The following is a 26,965-nucleotide window of genomic DNA, read 5'->3' on the forward strand; positions in this document are numbered from 1 at the left end:
CCTATATACATTTCAGCCATTTGAAAATAGCTAATCTACAAGCTCACAATGCGTCGCAATGTGACGCATTGTGAGCTTGTATCTGCTATTTTAAAAATATGTTATACATTTGAAAACTTGAAGTGGGACATTCTGCAAAATGAGTACTTTTACTTTTGGTTCTTTAAGTACATTTTGATGCCAATACCTTTGTACTTTTACTGAAGTACATTTTGAATTCTGGACTTTTACTTGTAACAGAGTATTTCTACATTGCAGTATTGGTACTTTTACTTAAGTAACACATTTGACTTTTTCCACTTTTTATTACAATCATTCCTTCCAACAGCTTCTTCTGTCTACTCACTGTCTATTGTGTCCACGTGCAGCAGAACCTCAGTAGAGTTGTTTTCTCCCAGTGAGTTCCTGGCGTGACAGACGTACAGTCCAGACTGGGAGGGCTGCAGAGAGGCCAGAACCAGCACCTGTCCTCCTGACTCTACCTGGACCAGGGAGCTGGAACCAGGGGTCCTCTTGTACCAGGTGTAGTTGTGTACCGGTGGGTTAGCATCACTGCTGCAGGTCAAGTTCACACTGCCGCCCTCTGCTGGACTGTCTGGGGGACTGACCTCCACCACCACATTCACTGGGGCATCTTTGATATAAACATTAAAAAAAGACAAATAATATTAGGTCATACACTATGTATGAGTAAAAATAAATGACACATTTCAGACACTAATATTAGATGAACTTTTGGCATTTCTAACTATGATTCCTCTTTGAATAGAATAGACAGATAGATACCTAATGTATATTCTATTAATACATAATATATTAATATGAGTATAATGTATGTACCACCAGTGAATATATGAATATACATATATCGCCTGTGAAGGACACAGGCTGTCAACAGTGGAAATAAGACTGATATATATATATGTACAGTGTCAGCCAGCCTTGAACAGTGGGTAGCTGGATGTGCAGTCTATGAATAGTGAATATAATGAGTAAATATACAGTGCTGTTGTATTAATGGAATGCACGGCAGAATAAAATAGAGAAAAAAACATGACCTCACATGAACCCATATAAACTCACACTGCACATCCAACATCACAGCTTCAGACTTCCATGTCGCTTGTCCGCCTTCAATAGCACACTGGTAACTCCCAGCATCCTCTATTCTGGCCTGGAATTCTGGGCTGTCTGCCCAGGATGTTGATTGTCCATTTTTAAACCAGACAATGTTGGGACTTGATTTACAAGATGTTTCACAGGTGAGTATCACCCATGTCCCCTCTGACACAGTGGAAGGGGTCACGCGTGCAGACGGTTCTGATCAGAAGAATATAAACAAGATGGATGTCAGTTGATGAGATCGTCAGCGAAGATTTGACTTTGATTTTACACGAAAGGTTAAAAAAATACTCTTGTTTACCTGTTACAGACAAAGACACTATTTGACTTTTTTGACTTGAATCACCCGTTGTCCAAAACTTGAAGTAATAATTTGTCGCATCGCTGTTTTCTGTGTTGTTGATCCTCAGGGTACAATCATGGTGTTTATTACCAATGTATTCAATACGACCTTGATTTGAAAGTCGTTTGGATACATTAATTTCCCTGGAGAACCAGGATGCATCAATGACAGTGCGACCCACTGGGTATTCATATGAACAACCAATATCTACTGATTCGCCTCTCATGACACATGGAGATGGATTGGTGAGGTTCACTCTCCACTTATTACCACTCCAAACACCTGTAAAAGACAAAACAAATAAACAGCTGTCAACAAAAATGGTCAATCTTCAGATTATTATTATTTTACTATGTGAAATAATAATGCTCTTCTACTGGCCACGTTGTACTTATTAAGCTGATTGTGATAACATGATATGTCAAATAGTTGAATGTAAGTATGTTCCTCAATATGATTAAATAATAGAATAGAATAGAACATATTTTTACATTTTATTTTCAAATTTACTGTAACTACATCTTTGTACATTAATCAACATTCAGCTAGCTGTTTGACATGGTATTTGACTTGTACTTTGCAGTTTGGAAGCACTTTTGTAAACATAAGAGGGTTGAACACACTGTGAATATGAAATCATTTTAACGTCTCCTTACCAGGCACCAAGATCAGAATGTCCAGGATCACACTGATTGTCTTTAGAAACCTCATGGTATCTTGATATTGAAAACTGACCCCCAGCATCAAGTAACTGCAATGAAAGACACACTTCACAACCAACAAATGTACTGTACTCTCTGTTCTGCAATAAGCTGTCAATAAATCTATGGCAATACCGTAACATTTATTTGGACATCCTCAGGGGATCTTTGCAAGATCTGCGTCATTACTTTTGAAAACGAAAGCTCCCTGGTGCTCTTCCTTTAACCCTGTCTTCTACCCTGAGCCATCCCATCCCAAACTTGCAAAGTGTGTTGGAATTAGGTGAGTCATGGGCTTAAGGCAGAGAAACTAGTCGTATCAGTTTGTTATGGGAGGTCTGAGGTGCAAACATGATCAAAATGCCCTCTAGATTCTTGAGAACACATTTGTAGAAGCAAGAATATAGCCCAAATAGACAACCTCTTCTTTGCTTGATATTACTATATTGTCAACTCTGACCTTGAAATCATTTGCATTACTAAGAGTAGGTTTGGACCCAAAAATAATGGATTCTTAGTTTTACCAAGGTGTAATGTAAGTTTGTTCAGAAAGTACGATTTTTGCTGAGTTCGGAACAGATTGAGGGCTTCCTCAACTTGCATTTTGTCCTCACCCAAGACTGAGTCATCAGCGAACAAAAATCAGTATAAGATACAATCCTGTCAATGAATATATAAAGTATCATTGCTACTAAGTTACAGTGAGGTAATTCAGACATACTCACTTGTCTCCAGAGCTTGTCTGTCCAGTATGTCTACATTAACAGTCATCTAGACATACTGTAATGACCAGCATTACAACACCCACCCAAAACTAAAAAGAGAAGTCAAAGTGAAAACCACTAAATTGTGTTGTTCCTTCCTTTCTTTCACATGTTACTTGGATATATTTAGGATACAAAACATAACATGTGTTAACTACTATCGACTTTTAGTTCACTGTTAAAGGAGTAGTTCACCCAATAAATTACTTATTTTCTATCAATTACACACCCCATGAAGCCTTGAATCATGGAGTTGTTTTGTTTTTTGTTGCATTCCTAAGACTCAAAAAAGACTCTTTGAGTCTTTTACTGGAAACACAGCCAGTAATCAAATGTTTGGCTTAGGAATGCATCAAAAACAAAACAAATCTGTGAATTCAAGGCTTCATGGGGTGTGTGTAATTGATAGAAAATAAGTAATTTTTTGGGTGAACTACTCCTTTAACTGTCATGACAGTGCATCAAAAACAGCATGCATTACCGTAAAAATTGTAACATTTTAACTTTTTCATTATATTGAAATTGAAAGATAAAAATAAAAACAATGTTAATTTCTTTGGATTGGCCGTGACATAATTAATAAATATATCTACTTCTGCTGGTAAAAAGGAATCAGAAAAGGGTATCGCTGCGGCTTGGGTAGCACAGGGGTAAAGTATATAGGCTACCTGTCCTCCATGGTGGAATCTAGGGGTTCAAATCCACTGCAGTGCATCCAGCCAGGCAGGGACTGCATCTTCTCTATGGCATAGGTTCTCAAAGTGGGGTCTGGGGACCCCCAGGGGTCATTGGGTGGGTACCAGGGGGTCACCAGCAAAATGATGGATAGGAACAAAATGGACCCTTATGGGTCTGTAACTCTGAGAGTACTCTAACGGGTCCATTTGGTTCCATTTGTACACTCTCAGAGTTAAATTAACATTGATTTTACAATATAAATTGGGGTCCCAGAGATAGAAATGCCATTACATGGGGGTCCGTAGCCCTAATGCATGTTAAACTGGGGGTCCTTGAAATTAAAATGGTTGAGAATCACTGCTAGAGAGCCGTAAAAATCTTCTCTTATGGGGGTCCCTGGCATATCTTTTCAAATGGGGGTCCGCGGGCTAATAAGTGTCAATTTGGGGGTCCTTGACATGAAGAAGTTTGAGAACCACTGCTTTAGTAGGCCTACATGTACTTACTTTACCACTGGTAATCATTGTAACACTAAGTAACAAACACATTGCAACACAGTTACTTTGTTAGTTTGATTTTTTTTTTGGTCGGTTGTTGGTCAATTAAAAATACAATAACAATATATTTAAACATGTTAAATAATATTGTTAAAATAATAGATAAATAAGTCAGGTGGGTTGGTTGTCCCGGCAACTCGAGGTGTCCGTGTAGCTGCCTGACTGAAACGTCTGCGAGAAGTCTTCAGGGAAACCGGCTGTAGATCCCATTGCCCGGAGGGACGTTCGCGTTGTGATTGGCTAGTTGGGTGTCAGGAAATTGCTGACCAGTGTGTCGTTGGTTTAACGGCAGGAATTAATGTTTCAAAACAAAACTAAAAAACTATTTAAATAGCATAAATAATAATATTATAAGACATTTGTAGCCAGGTGACAACCTATAGCCCAATGGTGACGATTAACCAACCTCCAAATTTGTAATACATGTCCTCTGTGCAGTGGTCAGTGCATGGTGTAAAGTAACTAAGTACATTTACTCAAGTACTGTAAGTAAAATGTTGAGGTCTTTTTTTTTTTTAACTTAACTGGAGTATTTCCAATTTTCTGTACTTTTACTTCTGCACCTCAGAGGAAAATATTGTACTTTTACTCCACAACAATTATTTGAAAACTTTAGTTACTAGTTCATTTGTATAGATTTAGATTATTATTACAAAACATGCAGTAACCACTTCAGCCACTACATTTCGGCCATTTGAAAATTGCAGATCTACAAGCTTAGCTCACTATAGGCGTAGCGATGCAAGTGGGACTTGAATCTTCTATTTTCAGAGGGTTTTGAAAATCAATGGGACATTCTGAATAGCTAAAGTACTTTTACTTTTGGTACTTTAAGTATATTTAGATGGCAATATTGTCGTACTTTTACTCAAGTAAAATGTGTCCGGTGTCCGTTATTTTTTGGCACGCGACACCGTCGTGCGACGAAGTATAAGTCGGACATAATAGGAAATCATGCACATCACGCTGGACATAATCAGCAGTGTTGCCATGCCTTGTTATTATAAGTGACCGTCCGTTGGCTTGTTTTTCTGTAAAGTTTCTTAAAATATTGGTTGTTGCAGTTTTTTGGTCTTGTTTCTAAGGGGTAGTTGTTTATTTGGGCTTGTTTCTAAAGTGTAGTTGTTTATTTGGGCTTGTTTCTAAAGTGTAGTTGTTTATTTGGGCTTGTTTCTAAAGTGTAGTTGTTTATTTGGGCTTGTTTCCTAAATAATGTTTAAACCAGTCTACCAGTGGTTCTCAAACAGTTTTCATGTCAAGGACACCCCACGGACCCCCCAAAATAGCAGATCTACAAGCTCACAACGCGTTGTGAGCTTAATGTAGATCATCTGATCAAACAGCCCATGTAGCAGGGTGTGGAGTGTATTTGGCCTTATTTATTTTCATAGACCTGGTTTCTTATTTCTCTCGCAAAGATCTGGCAACATTGATAATCAGCCTGTAAACCGGTTGCTCGGCAACCAACGAACCAATCACAGCGTGGTTTCCCCTCCCCTGGGCTATGGGATGTAAGTAAACTCCAGTTGCTTGTGGAAATGTCAGTGCGGCTCCTTCTCTCTCGAGTTCTGCTCCTCCGTCCTAGAATATTAACAACCTACAAGTTCTACCGCTGCTTCACTGTCGCTTTGTGCTTATTTTAAACGTATTTAAGCTACAATAACAACAACATTTGCTTTTATTGGTCGATATTATGGAGGAGTGCCGTGTGTTGTCCATTCAGAGTCATGTTGTCAGGGGATACGTGGGGAACAAGGCTGCAACCTTCCCACTGCAGGTAAGAAGAAGAAGAGTGGCATCAGAGGAACATGAGTTAAATATGAGTTATAGTCAGGGGATATTAGCAGAAAGATTTCCAATCTTGCAATAAATTCCTTACCAAAAAAAATCTTCACCAATGTGGTTGTAAAAGTGTCTAGTAACACATCTCACAAAGACTGAAATGCAGTTTCCCTAGGAGAATTTTTGACAGCTGCTGAAAGTTGGGGTACCCACCATAACCTTATGTGGGGAAAAAAATCAACATTTAATTCTGTTTTAAGTAGCATGTAGCATGTGTCAAACTAGGGTGTTTTTATGATTCTGAATCCATTGCAAGCATTTTTTTGCACCAAAACCACTCCTTGGGCTAAAAACGGCCCAATCTCAATGGCTTTTTACACAAAAAGTATACCTGGAAAAGGATGGCTATGGCCGTTGTTATTGATTTTTTCCCCCCCACATAAGGTCATGGTAGGTACCCCAACTTTCAGCAGCTGTCAAAAATTCTCCTAGGGAAACTGCATTTCAGTCTTTGTGAGATGTGTTACTAGACACTTTTACAAACACATTGGTGAAGATTTTTTTTGGTAAGGAATTTATTCCAAGATGTTTTTAATATCCCCTGACTATTAGAGGGTTATGATGAGAAAAATGAAAGGCAGGTAAGAAGAGGTTAGAGTGGCATGAGAGGGAAATGAGTTGAGTTAGAGTGGCATGATGATGGTACTGTAGTAGCCTATATGAGCTGCAGTGGTGGAAGTACTGAGACGTGTTCCTTATTTAAAAGTAGAATATACCAAAATGTAGAAGAAATATACTCTGTTACAAATAAAAGGCCTGTGTTCAAGATGTAACTTGAGTAAAAGTACAACAGTTATTGGCATCAAAATATACTGAAAGTACCAAAAGTACAAGTACTAAAATGTTTGAAAATAGCAGCTCTACACGCGTTGACAGCTTGTCAGCTTGCAGATCAGGCTTTTTTTCAAGCATCCTTTGTATAAAATAAGGCTAAAGTGGTTAATGTATGTTTTATCATCATATAATAATGTTTATCTGCAAAGTAACTCGTTTTCTAAGAACTAAAGTTTTCAAGATGTAGTGGAGTAGAAGTAAAAGTATTGAACATTGGAAATGCTTCAGTAAAGTGAAAGTACCTCAAAATTGTACTTGAGTACATTACTTGAGTAAATATACTTTGTTACTTTACACCACTGATGAGCTGTGATTCTCAAAATGAGGTCTCCTCAGCTGGGTCTCTGTGTCTACAGTAACTGTCTGTAATTGTCTTTAACTCTGACTATTATGGGGTCATTGCATGGAAGAAAACAACGTTTTTTTTTACGAGTAAAGACTCTTTTAAGTGTAGATGATGACAGTCAGATGATGGTAAAGAAGTAGCTTGAACTGGCTTCCCCACATTGACTCATTGATTGAGACACATTGTAACCGTTACTAACCGATTAATGCCCTGCCCTTTTGATAGTAGCTGAATAAGGCTTTTTGGGGGTGTAAGCTTTTTGCAAAGCTGTGGTTCATGACGTCTACAACTACTGTCACGATAGCTGGTCCATTTGATTCCCACAGCAGAGCAGAGGCCATCATTTATTTATTCAAACAGAATGTGACAGACCCCACTAGACAAACACAGACTGCATTGAAGAGTGAAGCAGCCACACTGCGCTCTTGTTTTAACACCTGTCTCTCCGTTCTTTGACCTCCTGGTGTTCCTGTGCAGGTGCTGGGCTTTGAAGTGGACTCCATCAACTCGGTGCAGTTCTCCAATCACACAGGTTTGCTGAGCTCTCTTATACCCATTAAAGAACTTTAACCTTATGAATCGGTAGTTCTCAACCTTTTTATGCCAAGGACCCCGAATTGATATGTATTTGGCTGCGGACCCCCCCACCCCCCCCACCCCCAGAAAATTATATATATATATATATATATATATATATATATATATATATATATATATATATATATATATAAAAATGTTCTGGGGGTGGGGGTGGATGCTGTGTGTATCTATCTATCTATCTATCTATCTATCTATCTATCTATCTATATATCTCTCTTAGCTAAGATACATACAAAAGACACATACATACTGTATGTGTATACAGATATTGTACACATATTGTACAGCTATTATACACTGCGTACACAGCGTACAAATGGAACAACATGGACCATTAAGGGTCCATTTGGTTCCATTTGTACGCTCTCACAGCTACAGACCCGCAAGGGTCAATTTGGACCCCTGGTGGTCCCTCGACCAGACGTTGAGGAACAGTGTCTCAAATGACCCACTGTGAAGCTCTTCAGTTGAGTGGTTTTTATTAGGCAGTCCAAGTAGAATTGGTGGTCTTTAATCTCTCACCCATCCCAAACCACTCAACCCTATTATTTTACTGCCTACCCACTAAGCTACTTTCATTTGTTGTTATTACAGTGGTGACGAATACCTTAACCCATTACAACTGGGAAAGTGTCTGTGCCATATTACATAATTTAGTAATCACAATCTTTTAACCACTTTAACCATATTTTTATACTTGGCGATTCAAAAATAGCAGATATACAAGCTCATATAATCTTGTAGATCTTCTATATTAGAGAAATCGTGAACATTAAGTGCAAATATTTGAATATACATAAATATTCTTTACTCAAATCTTTGCTTCTGGGGGTCCCTTGAACCGCATATTTTGAGATGGGGTCCGCGACCAAATACATAATCAATTTGGGGGTCTTTGACATGAAAAGGTTTGAGCACCAGTGATACAGACAGAATACCACAGAATAAATGTTATACTCTGTGCTGTTTTCTTTTCTATGGACCCATGGGTCTGAAATAAAGATTATTATTATTATTCTAGTAACATACGTTTTTTCAGAAGACATTTGAAGAAATCGGCCTCAGGTATTAATGTATTAAACACATATGGATCATCGTAATAAAGCGAGTTTCATCTGAATTTGGCATAATTACTATTAGTGCAGCAGGATCTTGTCGTGTAACACACATGCATACATACACACCCCCTTCCACCTCACAACCCCTTTACGTAGCTCATCTTCAAACTGGGGGGGGTGGCCCTGGCCCCCTCCCTCCGTCCGTGGGAATCTGTTCCCACATGTGCCCCACTTTCTCCCCGAGAAGAATCCCCTCTTTGTGCTGCCCTATTCTGGTTACTGCCGGGCTTAAATGACAAATTCTTCCTGCCTGGCACACTAGCACATGTAAGGATCAGATGACCCTCCTCTTTAACATGGTTAGATGTATGTAACAGTGCATGCCTCACACAGTAGGGGTGTGTGGACTTTGACTAGCATGCATAGAATCACTGGAGCACTATTATCGGTCACAGTCGGGCAGAAAAACCTTGTATGTCCAACAGTGGCGTGCACAGACATTTTGAGGGGCAGGTGCTCAAGTAAATTATACTTTTTTTTGTTTTATTTGATCTGCTCTTTTTTCCCTCTACACCTATACCTCTTTGCCAACAATAGCCGATCTACAAGCCCACAACGCCTCGCAGCGCGAGGCGTTGTGGGCTTGTAGATCTGCTATTTTTGGCTAAAGTTCTCCTCAGAAAAGGGATTCTAGGTTTCGAGTGGTTAAGGTAAAAAGAAAAATCAAATCACATAAAGATTTGGCGGACCCCCTGTAGTAACTCTGAGGACCCCCTAGGGGTCCCGGACCCCCTGTTGAAGACCCCTGCTGTAAACTGAAAAAAAGGGCACTTCTGGTCAAGAGGGCAAAGGGCAGGTACTCTAGCACCACCTAGAGTCTATCTGTGCACGTCCCTGATGTCCAAAACCGAAACCCCCCAAAAAGAGAGGGCCTGTGTTATAGTGGATCCAATGTAGTTTTATTTCGTTACCCAAGCTCTTGCTTTTTTTCATTGGTTCAATACTTACTGTATTAAACATACAGACACACTTTCAGTATCAACTTCAGCATTCTTTCAAAAGTAGTGAAAATACTAGCAAATCTGCAAGGTCAACGCGTCACATTGCAACACGTTGTGAGCTTTGTACAGTAAATTGGCTATTTTCGCTACTTTCGTGCAAGTGAGGCATTCGTTTACAAAAAAGTTCAAACATGGAGATACAAGGTTTCTGCCTGACAGCGACAATATGCTAGGCATGCTTTTATTTTACTCAGTCTATAAATAGAATGGTCATACTGTAGTCTGGAGGAGGGGGGTCCACAAGGCCATACTTGCACTTTGTACCTTAACTAATTAACTAGCGACACAAGTTCAATGAAACACAGACATACTGTGGTGGTTTTTTTTTGTAGTGTACAGAGGAGAATGTGTGCACATCTTGTACCTGTATTTAGGCCAGGTGCTGGACATCAAGGCAAGAATCAAGGAGAAGATAACAAACTATCATTACACCTATAGGCAAAACTGAATCCATTCTTTTTGGGTCCAGAATAAATCTCTGGAAGGCCAAAGACTTCACGGTCAAAGTGGGTGACAATGTTATCACAAGGAATTACCTACATGGGTTGTACATTAGAGGACAATGTTTCAAGTGAAAAAACGGCAACAAAAGTAATCAGAAAAGTCAACCAAAGAACAAGATTTCTATTCAGGAATCAGGATCTCCTCGGTGGTCAGTAGTAACACACTTGAAGACGCTAGCTGGAGCACTCATCCAATGTCTCTGCGTGCACCTTGTGGTACTTAAGCACAACAAAAGCATTAAAAACAAAGCTGCAGAGCAGACCTCTCAGGTTGTTACTTGGCCTCACACCCAGAACTCACCTAACCCCTGCTTTATTATGCTAGGGTGGGATGGCTCAGGGTAAAGGACAGAGTAAAGCGAAATGGGCCTGGTCTATAAGATACGCAAGAAAACATGGATACCCATGTGTTGGTGACGGGTATTATAGACAGCATAATGGGTTGTTATGGTTTTTAATTGATTCATTGTTCACGCCATTCACAAAGTGGTCACGCGGTGTCGGGTCAGTCAGTCAGTAGTAAATTCAGCTGAACGCTAAACGCTATACGAAACGCAACAATTCACTTTGTTATCAACTGTTTTTAACTTAAATAAAATAAACAAAACGCAGTATCCTGGAACTGGGATTTCTTGACAAGCAGATAAACGTTTCCCCGATTTAGCCTCTCGGTGACTGAATACGTTTGTTTCGATAGTCGCCATGTACCTGTCAGACTACTTCAATAGTGTAAAAGACACACATACACAGGCACAACACCAGAGGGAGCTCCACTCACTGATCCCACTCACACCCAGATTCGGCACAAAAATGTAGTCAAATTCATTCTACTGCTATGCCACCAAAAAGTGGAATGCCCTCCCAACAAACCTCAAAAAGTGTGACTCCTTACCCTCCTTCAAAACCGCCATAAAAGAGCACCAGTCTGCATTTTGTGAAGAGTCCTAGAAAAGCCCTCTAAGCTTAACATCAAAAAGGAGGAGGATTATTTTGGGGGGTCGTCGTGGCCTGAAAAGGTTGAGAACCACTTGACTACAGTAGTACACACCCGGGGCTCCTTCTAAAAAATGCTAGATTTTTACACTCTCAGAGTTAAATGAGCACTGAGGGTTTTTTCTTATCTGGACTTTCTCATTAGCTGCTCTCTCTTGCAGTTCTGAACCCCACTTATCTCTCTGCTCTCGGGCACCAGGCCAAAGGGGCCTCTCTCTCTCCCTCCCAGAAACTGGTGACTGTGCCTGGGTTGTAAATTCTCTCCTTGCTCCTTTCTCGTTTCTTTCCTGTCCCCCATTTAACCTGAAATAAACCCCCTCCTGGCTTTTATTGACTCACACAGAAGACTGGATACAGGCTGGAGATGCACACACGCAAGAATACACACACACACACACACACACACACACACACACGCACACACGCACGTTTGAATTTGTTGTCCATACTGGTGCACAGAGTTCACGTTGAACCCAGAGTGTGACCCCATGTCAGTGTGAGCAGGCATCCTGCAGCGAAGTCTTAACAGAACACTGATGGGAAAGTAGAGCGGGGTGATGTTGTTACTGGAGCAGAAAGACTGTAGTTGATGTTTTCACACAAGAGGGTGAAGTCTAGTCACACATTTCTGATGAAACCATGCTGTTGGGAATGATGATTTGGGCTAGTAGGGGGATTATATCGCACACGTTTATTTTGTTGGCGTGTTCTGCTTTATTGAAGATGGGTCAGTGTAGAGAGACAGGAAACCAAGGAGAGAATCAGACAATCCCAATCAAATTGGATTGACAGACCTTCATTGGGCCTGCTGTGCGGGAAATTCCCCCGTTTTCACATAGCCAAAGTGCAGGAAGTATATGTAAGTTATAAAGCTCTGTTTATAGGGAGAAGGGGGTGAGAGAGAGAAAGGCAGGCACACTGAATGAAGGGGTTGCGTCGTGACACACTGCAGCACACACACAGCCATCTTGAATGATTGATTGTGACCGGGAAAAAAAAGAAAAAAGATAGATGTTGACATTTCAAGATATTTCGTCTTGGACATGAGATTTTAGGCTAGAAACAGAACTAACTGCCAACTCCACCTGTTAACCCCCGTGCTAATGAATGATTGAGAGAGAGAAAAAAGAATGAGAGAACCGCTCGCTTATCCTTTGTCCTTTCGATGGATTAAAGTTGCAAAATCTCACGTGCTTACAGTCACCTCTCGCACGAGTATAAAGTACTATACCGTTAGAAAATGAACACAAAAACTGTCGCTTATCAGGCAATACAAGTACCGTAATTTCCGGACTATAAGCTGCTACTTTTTTCCCATGCTTTGAACCCTGCGGCCTATACAACGGTACGGCTAATCTATGGATTTCTACAGCTAACGGCCACTAGGGGACCTTCTAAATCTATGGATTTTACACCTGCGGCTTATAGTCCAGTGCGACTTGTATATGTACACATTTGTTTTTTTCCCTAAATTTGGCTGGTGCGGCTTATATTCAGGTGCGCTTTATAGTCCGGAAATTACAGTACTTTTGTTGCCAAGGAGGGTGTAAGAGCCATATGATTGCTGTTGTTATTTTGCTCTTTGATAACGTCACTGCAGGGCATGGTCAAGGCCAGGGTATTAAATAAGGATAGGGTCCTTATTTAATCAAGCAGCAGGTGTTGCTGATTGGCAGAGGCAAACAGTTTTTCGACTGACCATCTGTTTAAGTTTTACCTGTATATATTTTGCCCTCATATTTTGTGTATGCTGAAGTGACGGACAATAGGAACAGAGAATAAATATAATTTGTTATCAACTCAACGGACACGTTTGGACATCAGTTTTTTTTCTTTCTAAACTTCATTCCTGGCCGTCGGCAACCAGTAGTGCCTAAAGTATAGGACTTTGACACTACAGAGGGCATGTGAAAACCTTCTCTCCCATTGCCATTCCAGCAAGTTATGCTAATTTCTTTGCTACTAACTACCCAGAAGGAGCATAATGGTCTGGTGTATGCTCCAACTGAAGGCTGAAGCCATTAGGCAGGCACCTCACAACTGTTGTAATCCTATGCCACAGTACTGTATGTGTGAAGAAGAGTTTTATCTAAGAGAGCCTATGCTCATGACTTGAGAGACTTTTTATGCAAATGTATCAAGCTAATCACATAATCACACAGTCTTGAACTTACTCAAAATTATATTTGAGACCATTCTTTGTCATGGAACGCATGTAAAAAGGCCCTACTACAGACGAGGCTAGTGATGTTAATTCTGTTGTTCAGTTTAGTGTGATGGAACAATGGCTCCGAAACGTGTCGGTTTCATGGTCTGAAATCAGATTTGTCCTCCTCACTTTGAATCTTCTGTGTGTTTCTTTTAGGTTATGCCCACTGGAAGGGCCAAGTGCTGACGGCAGACGAGCTGAACGTGTTGTATGAGGGCATTAAACTCAATAACGTCAACCACTATGACTATGTCCTTACAGGTAAGAGGTATACTCTACCACAGTGGGTCTCAACCATAGACATAAATGAGTATAAATGAGATGGACAAAGCCTGCTTTCTACAGACCGAAAATGAAGCCGATTGTTCCAAGACTGTAGGTCCGCCATCTTTCAATATCGCGTCATATCGCGTCATATCCTGCAGAATGAGACCAGACCATTATTGGTTGGGTAGCTTGTCAATCAAGAGCGGGGGCGGGGAATGAATACTATTGGTTGTGTAGCTTGTCAATCAAATCATCCCGCCCCTCCTAGAGAATAGCCTACTTTATCGTAAATTTTAAAATAAATGGGACCATAATTTAGCAAACGCATATCCTGATGATTGAAAGGAGACTTTAAACTAGCGACTGGAAGCATATAGAATTTATGACAATTTTTATTACGGTAAGAAAATCTTGTCTAAAGTTTGTCAAAAAACCCATTCACTTGCATTAAAATGAATTCTTTCTGACACCGCAGGTTGGCGCAGGGTAAAACAGCGCCACTCAGGCCATTTATAAGCTTCCGTGTCGGCCTCATCGTAAATATCCAAGACTTGCCCCTTGGTCTCAACCTTTTCAGGCTGCGACACCTCAAAATAATCATATTTGATCTGGGGACCCCCCAAACTAATCATATTTGATCTGGGACACCCGGGACAACAGAGCTTCGTGGGCCATGTGAGAGTGCAGTGCAATGGGACAGAGGAAATCTGTAATCTGAATGAATACAAAAAACAAAACATTAGCTATCAATGAATCAATTATTTCATATAGACTGACTGCGTCGTCCAAAAATAGTAAAGATAGCCACTCTAGATTTGATTAAAATAGTGAAGATTGGCTATCTTTTTTGCCTATAATGGCATGCCCAAAATAAGGATAGATTATTAATACATTAATGTTTTTAATTAAAGTATTGATTATCGATTAGAATTTCTTTCATCGATTAAATCAATTAGTTTGATTTATCCATAACCTTTATTTCAACTCGTAATACAGTTGAGGGGCAGGCCCTCATTTTCAATGTAGCCAAGATACAGAACACAATAATCAACAGGAATATACATTTATATCAATATAAAATATATGAATCAGAAGACAGAAAATACTCAAAAAACTAAAAATAATCAAAGTGCTAAAAAAGATATACCAGAAATGAATTAAAGCAGTTACAATCTTGAACAAAAGTGTTGGAAACCATTTCCCTGTCTTGACCCAAGGAAGGCAGTGATCTGATTTTTTATTTTGATTAACTGTTGCAACTATAGTGTCAGTCAGAAGTAAAAATCCCTTTATTTTCTCCATAGACAATATTTCAAAGTGGGCCCGATCCAGAAAAGGTTGGGAACCGCTGTTTTATGGAGAAAATGAAGGGATGCTTTTTAACCTCCAAATCCAAACTGTTACGCTCTATATTCATCCCTTTTTGCAGTCGAGTATACAGTACGGCATTTTCATATGTCTGGGTTGGTTGATTAAAGCGGCACTATGTAACTTTTTAACAACTGTATAGCATATTATGTCCCACAAAATTAAATGTTTAAACAATAACAAGCATTTATCCTTCCATAAATGTATTGACCCCTTCTAGGGGCTTGACAGTATTACTATGTATAGGGGAGAGCATGAGTTTCATCCTGGCATTTACCAAGGCACCAAGGCAGAACAATGAAGTCAAAGATGTTGGCTGCCATGTTATTTGTGGCCACTGATACCCCAAACTACATAGTGCTGCTTTAAGTGTAAAGGAGGATTTATGTGTTGAGGTGTACTAAATAACATGTTCAGACGTGTGATTGGTGCAGATGACAAAGCTACAGTACCAACCATGCAAACAGCAATACAGTTGAACTTGATCTGCCAGTTTATGATAAAAAAGTCTCACTATTCCTTTCCTTTATTTATCCCTTTATGTTGGTGTGCGAGCGTTCCTTTTGTCTTCTTGGTATTTTTGTTTGGCTTATGCACCTGGCCAGAGAAAAATAAACCTTTTTGGACGATTCAACAAGAGCACAAACGTTTCTCTCATCTTTGCCGTGACTTCATTTATCAATTTGAAATGTGACTCTGCAATGCTGCGCCCAGTACCCAGTTTACAAGGTCTTTGTCACAGATGCACGGGCAGTCGAGCATTTGTCGTTAAATTCTGTGCTCAAGCCTCAAGGGCATGGCAGTGGTAAATTGAGGTTCAACGTTCAAGATGCTTTATTGTCACATGCACATACAACCAGGCCTGTCACAATTATTACATAATTGCCTAAACGCAATTATTTTAGATACTCGCAATAATTTCTTTCATAATCGTCATGATCTACAGGTTGTGAGCTTGTAGATCTGCTGTTTTCACAAATTTTGGGTCCCGGGGAGACATCAAATTTCTCTTTCGGGTCTCGAGCTAAAAAGTTTGGGAACAACATGATATGTCTTACTGTGCATGCAAGTAGTTCACTTTACTCATTTTTCTGGTTCAGTTACTGTACATACATTACCATACTTTTGTTTTGGAACATGGTTGCCATAGGTGGCTAATATTTGACCAACTATAGCGTCAAGATGAAGCCACTGACCTTCATGAAATGAAGTTAATTGATATAACACCCTTGGAAAGGCTACAACACAATGCTTCTGTTTCAAAATCAAAGAAAATGTAATAATGAGACCACTTGAATACATTTATAAATGATTATCCAAGGTGCAAGAAAGCTCGCTCACTTGTGTGCTCTGTCTGTCTGTCTGTCTGTCTCGCACTCGCACTCGCACTCTCTCTCGCACTCTCTCGCACTCTCTCTCACACACATTTTGGGGGTCCATGACATGGAAAAGTTGGAGCACCACTGATTCAGCAACATAAGTTTTTTCAAAAAACTGTTAGGATTTGGAAGACATTTAAAGAAAATATATTCAAAGATTTGCACACATTTTCACGCTTTAAAAAAAAAATCAAAAGCAGATCTGCTATTTTTGAATAGCCAAAGAAATCTAAAGTGACACAGATTCGTTCCCGGATAGAATGGGATAACCCGCCTCCTATGATGGTTACAGAACATGACACAGCTGACACACTGTACCTGACTCGCATATAATCAGTTACAAAGTGTCTTACAGCATGAGGCGTCAATCTTCTGTTGTTGCTCTTTAACCTTTTTAATTGCCTCTGTAGTTAAACTGTTAGAGCAAAATGTGTCTTGAAATGTGTTGGGATAGGAGTAGATTTTAGTTTGGCCCCCTCCGTTTTTCAATTGGCTACACAAATCTCTTTACCAAAAATAACCGATCTGCAAGCTTATAGATCTGCTATTTTGACTGAATGTTCGCCTATTGTGACATGCCCAGAAGAATATGGATTCTGGGGGTTAAACCAAATTGCAAAGGACTTATTTCTGACCTACATCTTTTTAAAACTGTCTTCCCCCAAGGATACAGTAGAGATGCATCCTTCTTGGAGATGGTGGTGGACATGGTTCAGGAGCTGAAGAAGGCCAATCCCAGCTTGGTGTATGGTGAGTGTTAAGAAGATCATTTACAGCGACACTGTAAAATCCTTTTTATCTGTGTCAATTTAAAGGGATATTTCACTTTCAAACATGTTTGGGGTCATTTCGACGTCTACTCAGGCTTTTGTGAGCGTCCCAGACAGTTCTTAAGTTGCTTGATTCACTATTTAGATATTTGATACTCCCCAAACAGGTTTGAAAGTGAAATATCCTCTTCAACTCTGAAAGTGTCCAAATGGAGCCGTGAATACCGTTTACATACAGATGTCCTCTCTCTTGTTATGTCTTCTTCTCAGTTTGTGATCCAGTTATGGGAGATCACGGTGCCATGGTGAGTGTCCTACAGTCATTTATCTGTTTAGCGGTGCAAAAATTAATCAAACTAATCCATTTAATCAATTTGATAAAAAATAACTGACAATCGAGAATTTAAGCCATATATACTCTGTAACATTCATTTCAGTAGTCTTTTTTTGGTGACATCTACTGGTAGCTCCGTGACATGTCAATAGGGAAGGAAAAAAAGTGACAGGGTCCTTGCGCTTGACGACAAAAAATTAATAAAGTTACATGTTTAAGCAATACCTTCCATAAATGTATAAACTCAGGGGGGTCCCTGCTAGGGGCTTGTCTGTATTACTATAGGGGAGACAATTAGTTTCATCCTTGCATTCTGCCAGTCAAAGCAAAGACTGGCCAATCACAGCGCGTCCTCGCTGGACATGCTTGCAGAGACTCTTGGGTAATGAAGTCAAAGACGTTGGCTGCCATGTTATTTGTGTCCAAAGTGGCCACTGATACCCCGAACTACATAGTGCTGCTTTAACGCTAAAACTTTTTGTGTTTTTTTGTAAATTAATGCCCTTCTTGATCAGTCAATAAAACATCAACTGATGCACTTGGACACATCATCAGTGTTGTTAGCTGGAGTCTCTGGGTGTTTCGGGTCTTGCAACAGACACCCTCCTCCAGGCGACCAGACCGAGGCTGATCAGACCCCGGCTTCTGTCCAAGTGGCATGGTACTGCCCCCACTGTCTCTTGGGGGTAGTTAGAGACGGTGCTTATTAGGGGGTTAGGGTTAGCCTGGCACTAGCCAGACCGACTACGCGGATCCACCCACACGTACTATATGTGAGTGAGTCCACGCCATCGGTCCGGCCAATGCCAGGCCAGGAAAGTTGAGATGTTGCATCATACTACAGCGTCACACAAAAGCATCAAAAGTAGTAGATCCACAAGCTTGAAACGTGGCGCGAAGCGATGCGTTTTGAGTTTATAGATCTGCTACTTTCGCTGCTTTTGGTTTACGTGATTTTTTTTATTTGCAATCAATTGGAGGACCTTCTCTTTTGGTAACTTGTATGATTTCTTTGTGAACTACTCGGATTGGGGATTGTTTTATTTTTGATTAATATACCTTGTGAATTGATAATTAAAAGCGGTTCAGGAAAATTATCATTGACACTAGACATTGATGTAGTTGGCATCTATTGATGCTGCTTTTTTTTTTTGCTTTAATATACCGACTATATTGTATGCCTTAGAGGTACTGGACAGGTTATGAAGTAAACCCCTATTATTATTATTATAATTTTTAATGAGCGAGAGCTGTAATTTCACTTGTGATTGATTGATGAACTTTCCTTTTGTTTCCAGAAAAATGAGCGCGCTAAGCTGGTGATCCTTCTTTTGTTTGATTTTTTTTCAAGCGTGTGATTCAATTTGCATCGTGATGATGAAACTTTCATCTTTGTTTGACTAACAATAAGCTTGTGCTTGTAAAACAAGTGTGCAAAAAGTACCATGAACCCTTTTTCAGTTAAAAAATATGAAGATTATTAGCTCACAATAAAAAATAAAGTGTGTGTGTGTGTGTGTGTGTGTGTGTGTGTGTGTGTGTGTGTGTGTGTGTGTGTGTGTGTGTGTGTGTGTGTGTGTGTGTGTGTGTGTGTGTGTGTGTACATGTGTGTGTACAGCAGTGGTTCTCAAAGTGGGTCCTTGAAGGGGTTCTGGGGGTCCCCAGCTAAATTAGTTAATATAGCGTCACAATCATTTTAACCTCTTTAATCCAGATTTTATACGTCGGCTATTCAAAAATAGCAGATGTACAAGCTCACATCGCGTCACTTTGTGTCGAACATTTTTTTAACACTTTTTTTATCTTGAAAGTTTTCAGGGGTCTCTGGCACAAAACACTTTCAAATATGGTGTCCGCGGACAAATGCATATCATTATGGGGGTGACCTGAAAAGGTTTGAGAAGCACTGGTGCACAGTATATGTGTGTGTACAGTATGTGTGTGCACTGTATGTGTGTGTACAGTATGTGTGTTTGTACTGTATGTGTGTGTACTGTACTGTAGTGGATGGTTAATAATTGTCATATAATTACAAACCTGTCCATGTGTTGTTGTGTTGTGTGTTCCAGTACGTGCCAGAGAACCTGCTCCCGGTGTACCGGGACAAAGTGGTACCGACGGCAGACATCCTCACCCCAAACCAGTTTGAGGCAGAGTGAGTGCTGCGGCAGGCTGCAGCCATATGAATAATCACAAATGTAACATTAAAAAAATAAAAAATAAAAAAAACATAAAGTGAGATAATGTAAGATGATTAAGAAATAGTTCATGTAATTACGGACTGTGTGCGGGTGTCCTCCTGGTAGTGCAACCACTTAAACTTGTACTTGAAAAATACAAAAGCGGCAGATCTACAAGCTCAAAACGCAATCCTTTTGTGTGATGCTGTTGTATGATGAAGTAGGGCAGTGGTTTTCAACCAGTGGTCCGGGCACCCACCAGTGGTCCTTGAGGGAGTACCAGGGGGTCCCCAGCGAAATTAGTTAACATAGTGTCATAATCGTTTTAACCACTTAGCTTTGACTATTCAAAAATAGCAGATCTACAAGCTCATAGCGCGGCACTCGGTGCCGCGCTATGAGCTTGTAGATCTGCTATTTTTGCAAAACCTTGAAAAAGTCAGCATATCTTTGAATATTTATATTTTTTAAAGCGAAAATTAACTGATATCTTTGCTTCTGGGGGTCCCTGGCACAAAACATTTCAAATGGTGGTCCGCGGCCAAATTTATATCAATGTAGGGGTCCTTGGCATAAAAAAGGTTGAAAACCACTGAAGTAGGGCATTCATTTACGAGAAAACACAAAAAGTTAGAATATTGAGTAAGAGGTTTCTGCTTGACGATATGGATATTTCCCAGCCCTACCCTATACACACGACCACCTCATCACTTGAATGTGTTCTTTGTATAATGACACATGCATGATGGTTGTGACAGAAAAGGTACTTTTGTCTTTCTCTTCAGTGTTTTTTTTTTGTGGCATCATCATGTGTAACCTCTCTAATTGTCTCTTGCAGACTGTTAACTGGGAGGAAGATCAGCACGGAGAAAGATGCTATTGAGGTGGGTGTCATAGATCAGTGGTTCTCAGACATTTTGGGACCCTCGGTGTACAAATGGAACCCGTTTTGCCTAACTTTGGTCGATTGATTGAACACTTTATTAACAGTTAGCAAAAGGTACAGCATTTTTGTACAATTATACAATAATGCTAAAAGGATAACACAAACTAGGAGAAGTAAAAGTATATTTACAGAAAAACTGTGGGGGGGGTCATTTCTTTTGGCATGCTAGAACAGTGGTTCTCAACCTTTTTAGGCCGTGACCCCCCAAAATAATCATATTTGAACTGGGGACCCCCCCAAAAATAATCATATTTGAACTGGGGACCCCCCAGAATAATCATATTTGAACTGGGGACCCCCCAAAAAATAATCATATTTGAGTTTTTAGGTAATGAAAAGGTCTTAAAAGTCCTTAAATTGTCACTTCACTGTCATCTGAATGGGACCCCCCAAAAAGAATTCTTGTGGGGACCCCCCTTGGGGTCCCGACCCACAGGTTGAGAACCACTGTGCTAGAAGACTTGTCTAGGTCCAGTTTCAAATTGCAACTGGACATAGATGCACCTAAAGGTGCTTTTGTATGGCTTTTTTGGAGGAGGGTAGGGAGTCACACGTTTTGATGGCTGGTGGTATAGGGCAGTGGTTCTCAAACTTTTTCATGTCAAGGACCCCCAAATTGACACTTATTAGCCTGCGGACCCCCATTTCAAAAGATATGCCAGGGACCATAAAGAGAAGATTTTTTACGGCTCTAGCAGTGATTCTCAACCATTTTAATATCAAGGACCCCCAGTTTAACATGCATTAGGGCTACAGACCCCCATTTTATCGCATTTCTATCACTTGGACCACAATTCATATTGTAAAATCAATGTCAATTTAACTCTGAGAGTGTACAAATTGAACCAAATGGACCCGTTAGGGTCCATTTGGTGCCTAATCAATCATTTAGCTGGGGACCCCCTGGAACTCCCTCAAGGACCCCTGGGGGTCCCCGGACCCCACTTTGAGAACCAATGGTATAGGGCATTCTACATTTTGGTGGCATAATGGTAGAATTAATTCATCCCCACTAACTCCCAATACTTTAGCTGGAGACCTGGAGAGGTTTAGGTACTATAACGTCAGCATTATATGCAGCTCACCGTGTTTTTAAACTGCTGACCAGAAATGGAAAACAAATGACAAAAAAAACAAACATCCTAGAGTTTCACCCTTTTAAATGAAAGAAAGAAATAAAATAAATAATGTCATGGCAGTACATTGTCAACAATCTACATGAGTCGCCCTGAATGCCCTTTGCTTTGGACCCAAATGATATGTTCTCCATGATTTCATGAACCAGTGTACTGTAGCCTTTCATTATTATTATAATGAAAGGCTATGTTATAAGGCTACGTTTGTTCTAGCCTTGTGGACCTTGCAGCCTTATGCAAAGGCTAAAATGTAATTTGGCATGTTATTTAGACGAACGCTAGGCTCATCTTCTTGGTTTACCTATGATCCTAGATTACTATCTCTATGCATTTGATGTATTATCTTGTGTTTACCTTGCTTACTGTTAGTCGCTCTAGATTAAAGGGATAGTTCACCCCCAAAATTACCTTTTTTCTATTAATTAGTCACCCCATGGAGACTTGAATTCATGGATATTTTTTGGGATAGCCAATAATTTGATGACCGGCAGCGGTTCCGGTCATCAAATTGTCAGTGTCTCCTTTGTGTCTCCTACCGGTCCGCTGGTCAACATGAATAACAGGAATTCAAGTGTCCATGGGGTGACTAATCGATAGAAAAACAAAAATATTTTTGAGTGAACTATCCCTTTAAGAGTGTCTGTAAATTGAAATGGTTCTCGGTCCACCCCCGCTCAGAATGGTCCAAGGTTATGAGCCAAGATCCACCAGATGAGAAACCATCAGTCATCGTGGCTGTAAAACAAAGTCCAGTAGTAATTCTGTCCTGTCGTTCCCCAGGTGATGGACTTACTGCACAAGATGGGACCAGAGACGGTGGTACTTACGAGCACAAACCTGCCCTCTGAAAATGGGGACCAGTTCCTGGTGGCCCTCGGGAGCCAAAAGATAGGTAAATATATATAGGATAGGTAAAATATAGATTGTTTAACCCATTAAGGAACCTGGAACTGTGTCATTTTTAGATTTGAGCTAAACAGCATTATTTTACACCTTGGGCTATTCAAAAATAGCAGATCTACAAGCTCATAGCACGGCACCGAGTGCCGCGCTACGAGCTTGTAGATCTGCTATTTTTGAAAAATCGTGAAAATGTGTGCAAATCTTTGAATATATATATTTTTAAAGCGAACATTTTTAACTCAAATCTTTGCTTCTGGGGGGTCCCTGGAACAAAGTATTTTGATGGGGGTCCGCGGCCAAATACATATAATTTTGGGGATCCTTGACATGAAAAAGATTGAGCACCACTGATATAGAAACATACGTTTTTGAGAAAACTGTTGAGGTTTAGGAGACATGTAGAATCGGCCTCAGGTCTTAAACAAACTGCATACCGAAACAGATCTGCCTTACCAATTTACTTGCAGATCCACAAGCTCGAAACAAAAGATCTGCTACTATAGAAATTTTTGAATTTGAATCCTGAAAAGTAACAGTTTTGGACTTACTGTATGAGGTTTCCACCCGACAGACGATATATAGATAGCATGTTTTGCACATCATCCAAGTTCATTACTATCTATCACAAACTGTAGTGTTTAACCTGCTGCAACCCAGGCCAACCCAACATTTTAAATTAATATTTTTTAGGTTAATAAAGACCTGGAACGCATCTGTGTCCCTTCTTAGATTTGAGCTAAAAAAGCATTATTTTACACTTTGGCTATTTAAAAATAGCAGATATACAAGTTCATAGCGCGGCACCGAGTGCCGCGCTATGAACTTGTAGATCTGCTATTTTTGAAAAATCTTGAAAATGTGTGCAAATCTTTGAATATATACTTTTTTTAAAGCGAACATTTGTAACTCAAATCTTTGCTTCTGGGACCCCCTGGAACAACATATTTCGAGATGGGGGTCCGCGGCCAAATACATATCATTTTGGGGGTCCTTGACATGAAAAAGATTGAGAACCACTGACATAGAAACATACGTTTTTCAGAATACTGTTGGGATTTAGGAGACATTTGTAGAATCGGCTTCAGGTCTTAATGGGTTAATAAGGTAACAGTAGTTACCATTTGTAACTTTGAGATTGTACAAATGTAACCAAATGGACGGATCCACTCGCACAGTAAATAATACAGGAAATAATTATTTACTCAACTTATACTTATATTCATGTGATATGTGAGATGCATCAAAATGGAATAAAATAAACCAGTAGATGTCTTACAAGGGTTTAAAGCAGTGGTAGGCAACAGGCTAAATTATTTTGTAAATAATTTACTATAACCGACTGACAGTGCCACATAGGTAGGATATGGGCAGCAAAAAAACACAAAGTGAACATATGGAGATGAGACGTTTTTGCCCGACAACAACAATATAATTAATTGTATTGTTGGCTTTGACCCCTACACTGTGATGTTTGCTCCCTGCCCCACAGTGAGAGCGGATGGGACCAACGGCAGGCAGAAGATACGGATGGAGATACCCAAAGTAGATGCTTCGTTTGTGGGGACCGGAGACCTCTTTGCTGCCCTGCTGCTGGCCTGGACTCACCACCACCCCAATGACCTGAAGGTGAACAGAGCAATCTGGGAACCCATTTTGCCACTGTTGGGTGGAAACCTCATATTATGTCCAAACCCCTTCAGGATTCAAATTCAAAAACCGCAAAAGTAGCAGATCTACAAGTTCAAAACGCGTCGCTTCGCGCCACGTTTTGAACTTGTGGATCTGCTACTTTTGATGCTTTGTGTGACGCTGTAGTGTGATCAAGTAGGACGTTCATTTACGAAAAAACACAAAAAGTATATGGAGATAGGCGGTTTCTGCCTGACAACAGCGATTTGTTAACTATTTATTTCTCCCTCTCTTTCCTTTAGGCTGCCTGTGAAAAGACGTTGTCGGTGATGCATCACGTCATCAAGAGGACCATGACCTATGCACACGGTATTATACATATAAATAGATAAAGTGGTTAAAATGATTGTGATGCTAAATTAACTACTTTAGCTGGGGACCCCCTGGGGACCCCCTGGAACCAATGTGCTTTGAGAACCAATGTGCTAGAGATGCATAGATGGGGCTCTGGCGGGCGTGTGCCCTGAATCCACGTGTACAAATAAATCATCCGTTCACCATCCGGCCAAATTAATTATTTCTCAGAGATATAAATCCTGAACTCGCAAGTACATAATTTATTTACCACTTAAACCCACTCTAGGCTAGTAAATTGGACCTGGACTGCTCTTCCCCTCTACACCAAATCTTTTCACCCAAAAATAGACGATCATGTACAAATACTTGTAGATCTACTATTTTTGGCTAATGTTCTCCCCCACGATATGGATGCTGGGGTTCAAGTGGTTTAATCCATTGGTTCTCAAAGTGGGGTCCGGGGACCCCTAGGGGTCCTTGAGGGAGTTCCCGGGGGTCCCCAGCTAAATGATAGATTAGGCACCAAATGGACCCTTATGGGTCTGTAACTCTGAGAGTGTACAAATGGAACCAAATGGACCCTTTAGGGTCCATTATAAATTGCGGTCCAAGTGATAGAAATGCCATTAAATGGGGGTCTGTAGCCCTAATGTATATCAAACTGGGGGTCCTTGAAATTAAAATGGTTGAGAATCACTGCTAGAGCCGTAAAAACCTTCTCTTATTGGGGTCCCTGGCTTATCTTTTCAAGTGGGGGTCCGTGGGGTAATAAGTGTCAATTAGGGGGTCCTTGACATGAAAAAGTTTGAGAACCACTGCTCTATATCTCTCTCTCTCAGAGATGGCCGGTCCCGGGAAGAGACCCAACCCCGCTCAGCTGGAACTGAGGATGGTCCAGAGCAAAGCCGACATCGAGAATCCTGCCGTCGTCGTAGAAGCTACAGTTTTATAGAAAGCCTGTTTTTTTTGTTGACACAGAGGACGATGATGACAATGATTCTGTAATAATGCACATTCACGTCACGTCCGTTTGTGAAACGGCTCGGACAGCAGACGGTCGGACCGACGCAGACATGTAGGTTTTATTTTTATAATTATGTCATGGACTGCTGCGTGTCTCTCTGCCTTATAGATACTCTTAGGGAGCAGTACCACATTTTCATGAGAGGTCAGTAGGTTTTACCATTATGTATATTTCACACGGTAACAGGAAGAGTGGGCACTAGTAAGGAAGAGTGGGCACCTCGATGTAAAATTGACTATTTTCCCCAAAATGCTAGCACATGTAATATTTGGAAAATGGTCTTCAGTGATGTAAAGAATACATGATTAGAACATGTTGAACAACAAGTTGAAGAACAAATTTAGGTCTGATAATGATGTACCGTGCATGTTCAAATCATGTATACTTTACATTAATTCAGACCATGTTTTTCTAATATTAAACATCTTGGACAAAATAGCCTATTTTAGATCAAGGTGCCCACTCTTCCTTAGTGCCCACTCTTCTTGTAACCTCACACACACACACACACACACACACACACACACACACACACACACACACACACACACACACACACACACACACACACACACACACACACACACACACACACAAACACACACTTGCTCCAATCACTGCCATATCCGTGTCTGTGGTATGACCTGGGTTAACGTCCTTTTTGACCGTAGTAATCAAATGGGCATAGGTTGTCTTATGTTTAGGCATAAAGGTAGTTTAGCGGTCTAATATGTACTTGAATCGTCATTCACCCAATGACAGCAAATTATACTAAACCAGTGGCTCTCAAAGTGCGGTCCAGGGACCTTCAGGGGTCCTTGAGGAGGAGGTTCCAAATGGACCCTTACAGGTCTGTTCAGGGCCGCTTCTCCCTACACGCACACTACGCAGGTTGCGTGGGGCCCCGCCTACCCGCCGATCAAAGAGGTCCCCTCTCCGCCCCCTCCCTTCAGCAGAAAATAACGTGCATTACTGCGTTCACATCAGCGCAGGCTGCGCAGCTCAATTGTCACCCTAAAATCGAAATAAAGTAACAAAAAAAGTAACTTTATCCGCGGGAA

General features: G+C 40.5%; 2 protein-coding genes across 2 annotated transcripts; one reads left to right on the forward strand and one right to left on the reverse strand.

Moving 5' to 3' along the window:
- Positions 1-338: 338 nt before the first annotated feature.
- On the reverse strand, positions 339-2,939 carry LOC311064456 (B-cell receptor CD22-like; the record flags this gene model as incomplete). Its single annotated transcript, XM_084084286.1, has 5 exons — positions 2,892-2,939; positions 2,122-2,216; positions 1,424-1,747; positions 1,084-1,320; positions 339-634 (listed from the first exon to the last, which is right to left on the reverse strand). Exons 2-5 carry the CDS (start codon positions 2,207-2,209, stop codon positions 339-341), a joined length of 945 nt encoding a protein of 314 aa, XP_083940412.1. The 5' UTR covers positions 2,210-2,216; positions 2,892-2,939.
- Positions 2,940-5,711: 2,772 nt separating this feature from the next.
- LOC311064887 (pyridoxal kinase-like) lies at positions 5,712-26,755 on the forward strand. The gene is made up of 11 exons (XM_084084912.1): positions 5,712-5,942; positions 7,665-7,719; positions 13,768-13,872; positions 17,292-17,375; positions 17,666-17,700; positions 19,799-19,884; positions 20,748-20,793; positions 22,772-22,883; positions 24,384-24,520; positions 24,826-24,892; positions 25,720-26,755. Exons 1-11 carry the CDS (start codon positions 5,859-5,861, stop codon positions 25,830-25,832), a joined length of 924 nt encoding a protein of 307 aa, XP_083941038.1. The 5' UTR covers positions 5,712-5,858; the 3' UTR covers positions 25,833-26,755.
- The last annotated feature ends 210 nt before the right edge of the window (positions 26,756-26,965 follow it).

Source organism: Gymnoscopelus microlampas, assembly GCF_963454915.1.
Source record: "Gymnoscopelus microlampas genome assembly, chromosome: 17".
Taxonomy (NCBI): Eukaryota; Metazoa; Chordata; class Actinopteri; order Myctophiformes; family Myctophidae; genus Gymnoscopelus; species Gymnoscopelus microlampas.

What these genes read in the sequence shown, in the direction of transcription:
- LOC311064887 (XM_084084912.1), top strand. Translation starts at nt 5,859, where the DNA reads ATGGAGGAGTGCCGTGTGTTGTCCATTCAGAGTCATGTTGTCAGGGGA. An exon ending in CTATGACTATGTCCTTACAG is followed by an intron (nt 13,873 to 17,291) that starts GTAAGAGGTATA and finishes TCTTCCCCCAAG; the next exon opens with GATACAGTAGAGATGCATCC. An exon ending in GACCATGACCTATGCACACG is followed by an intron (nt 24,893 to 25,719) that starts GTATTATACATA and finishes TCTCTCTCTCAG; the next exon opens with AGATGGCCGGTCCCGGGAAG.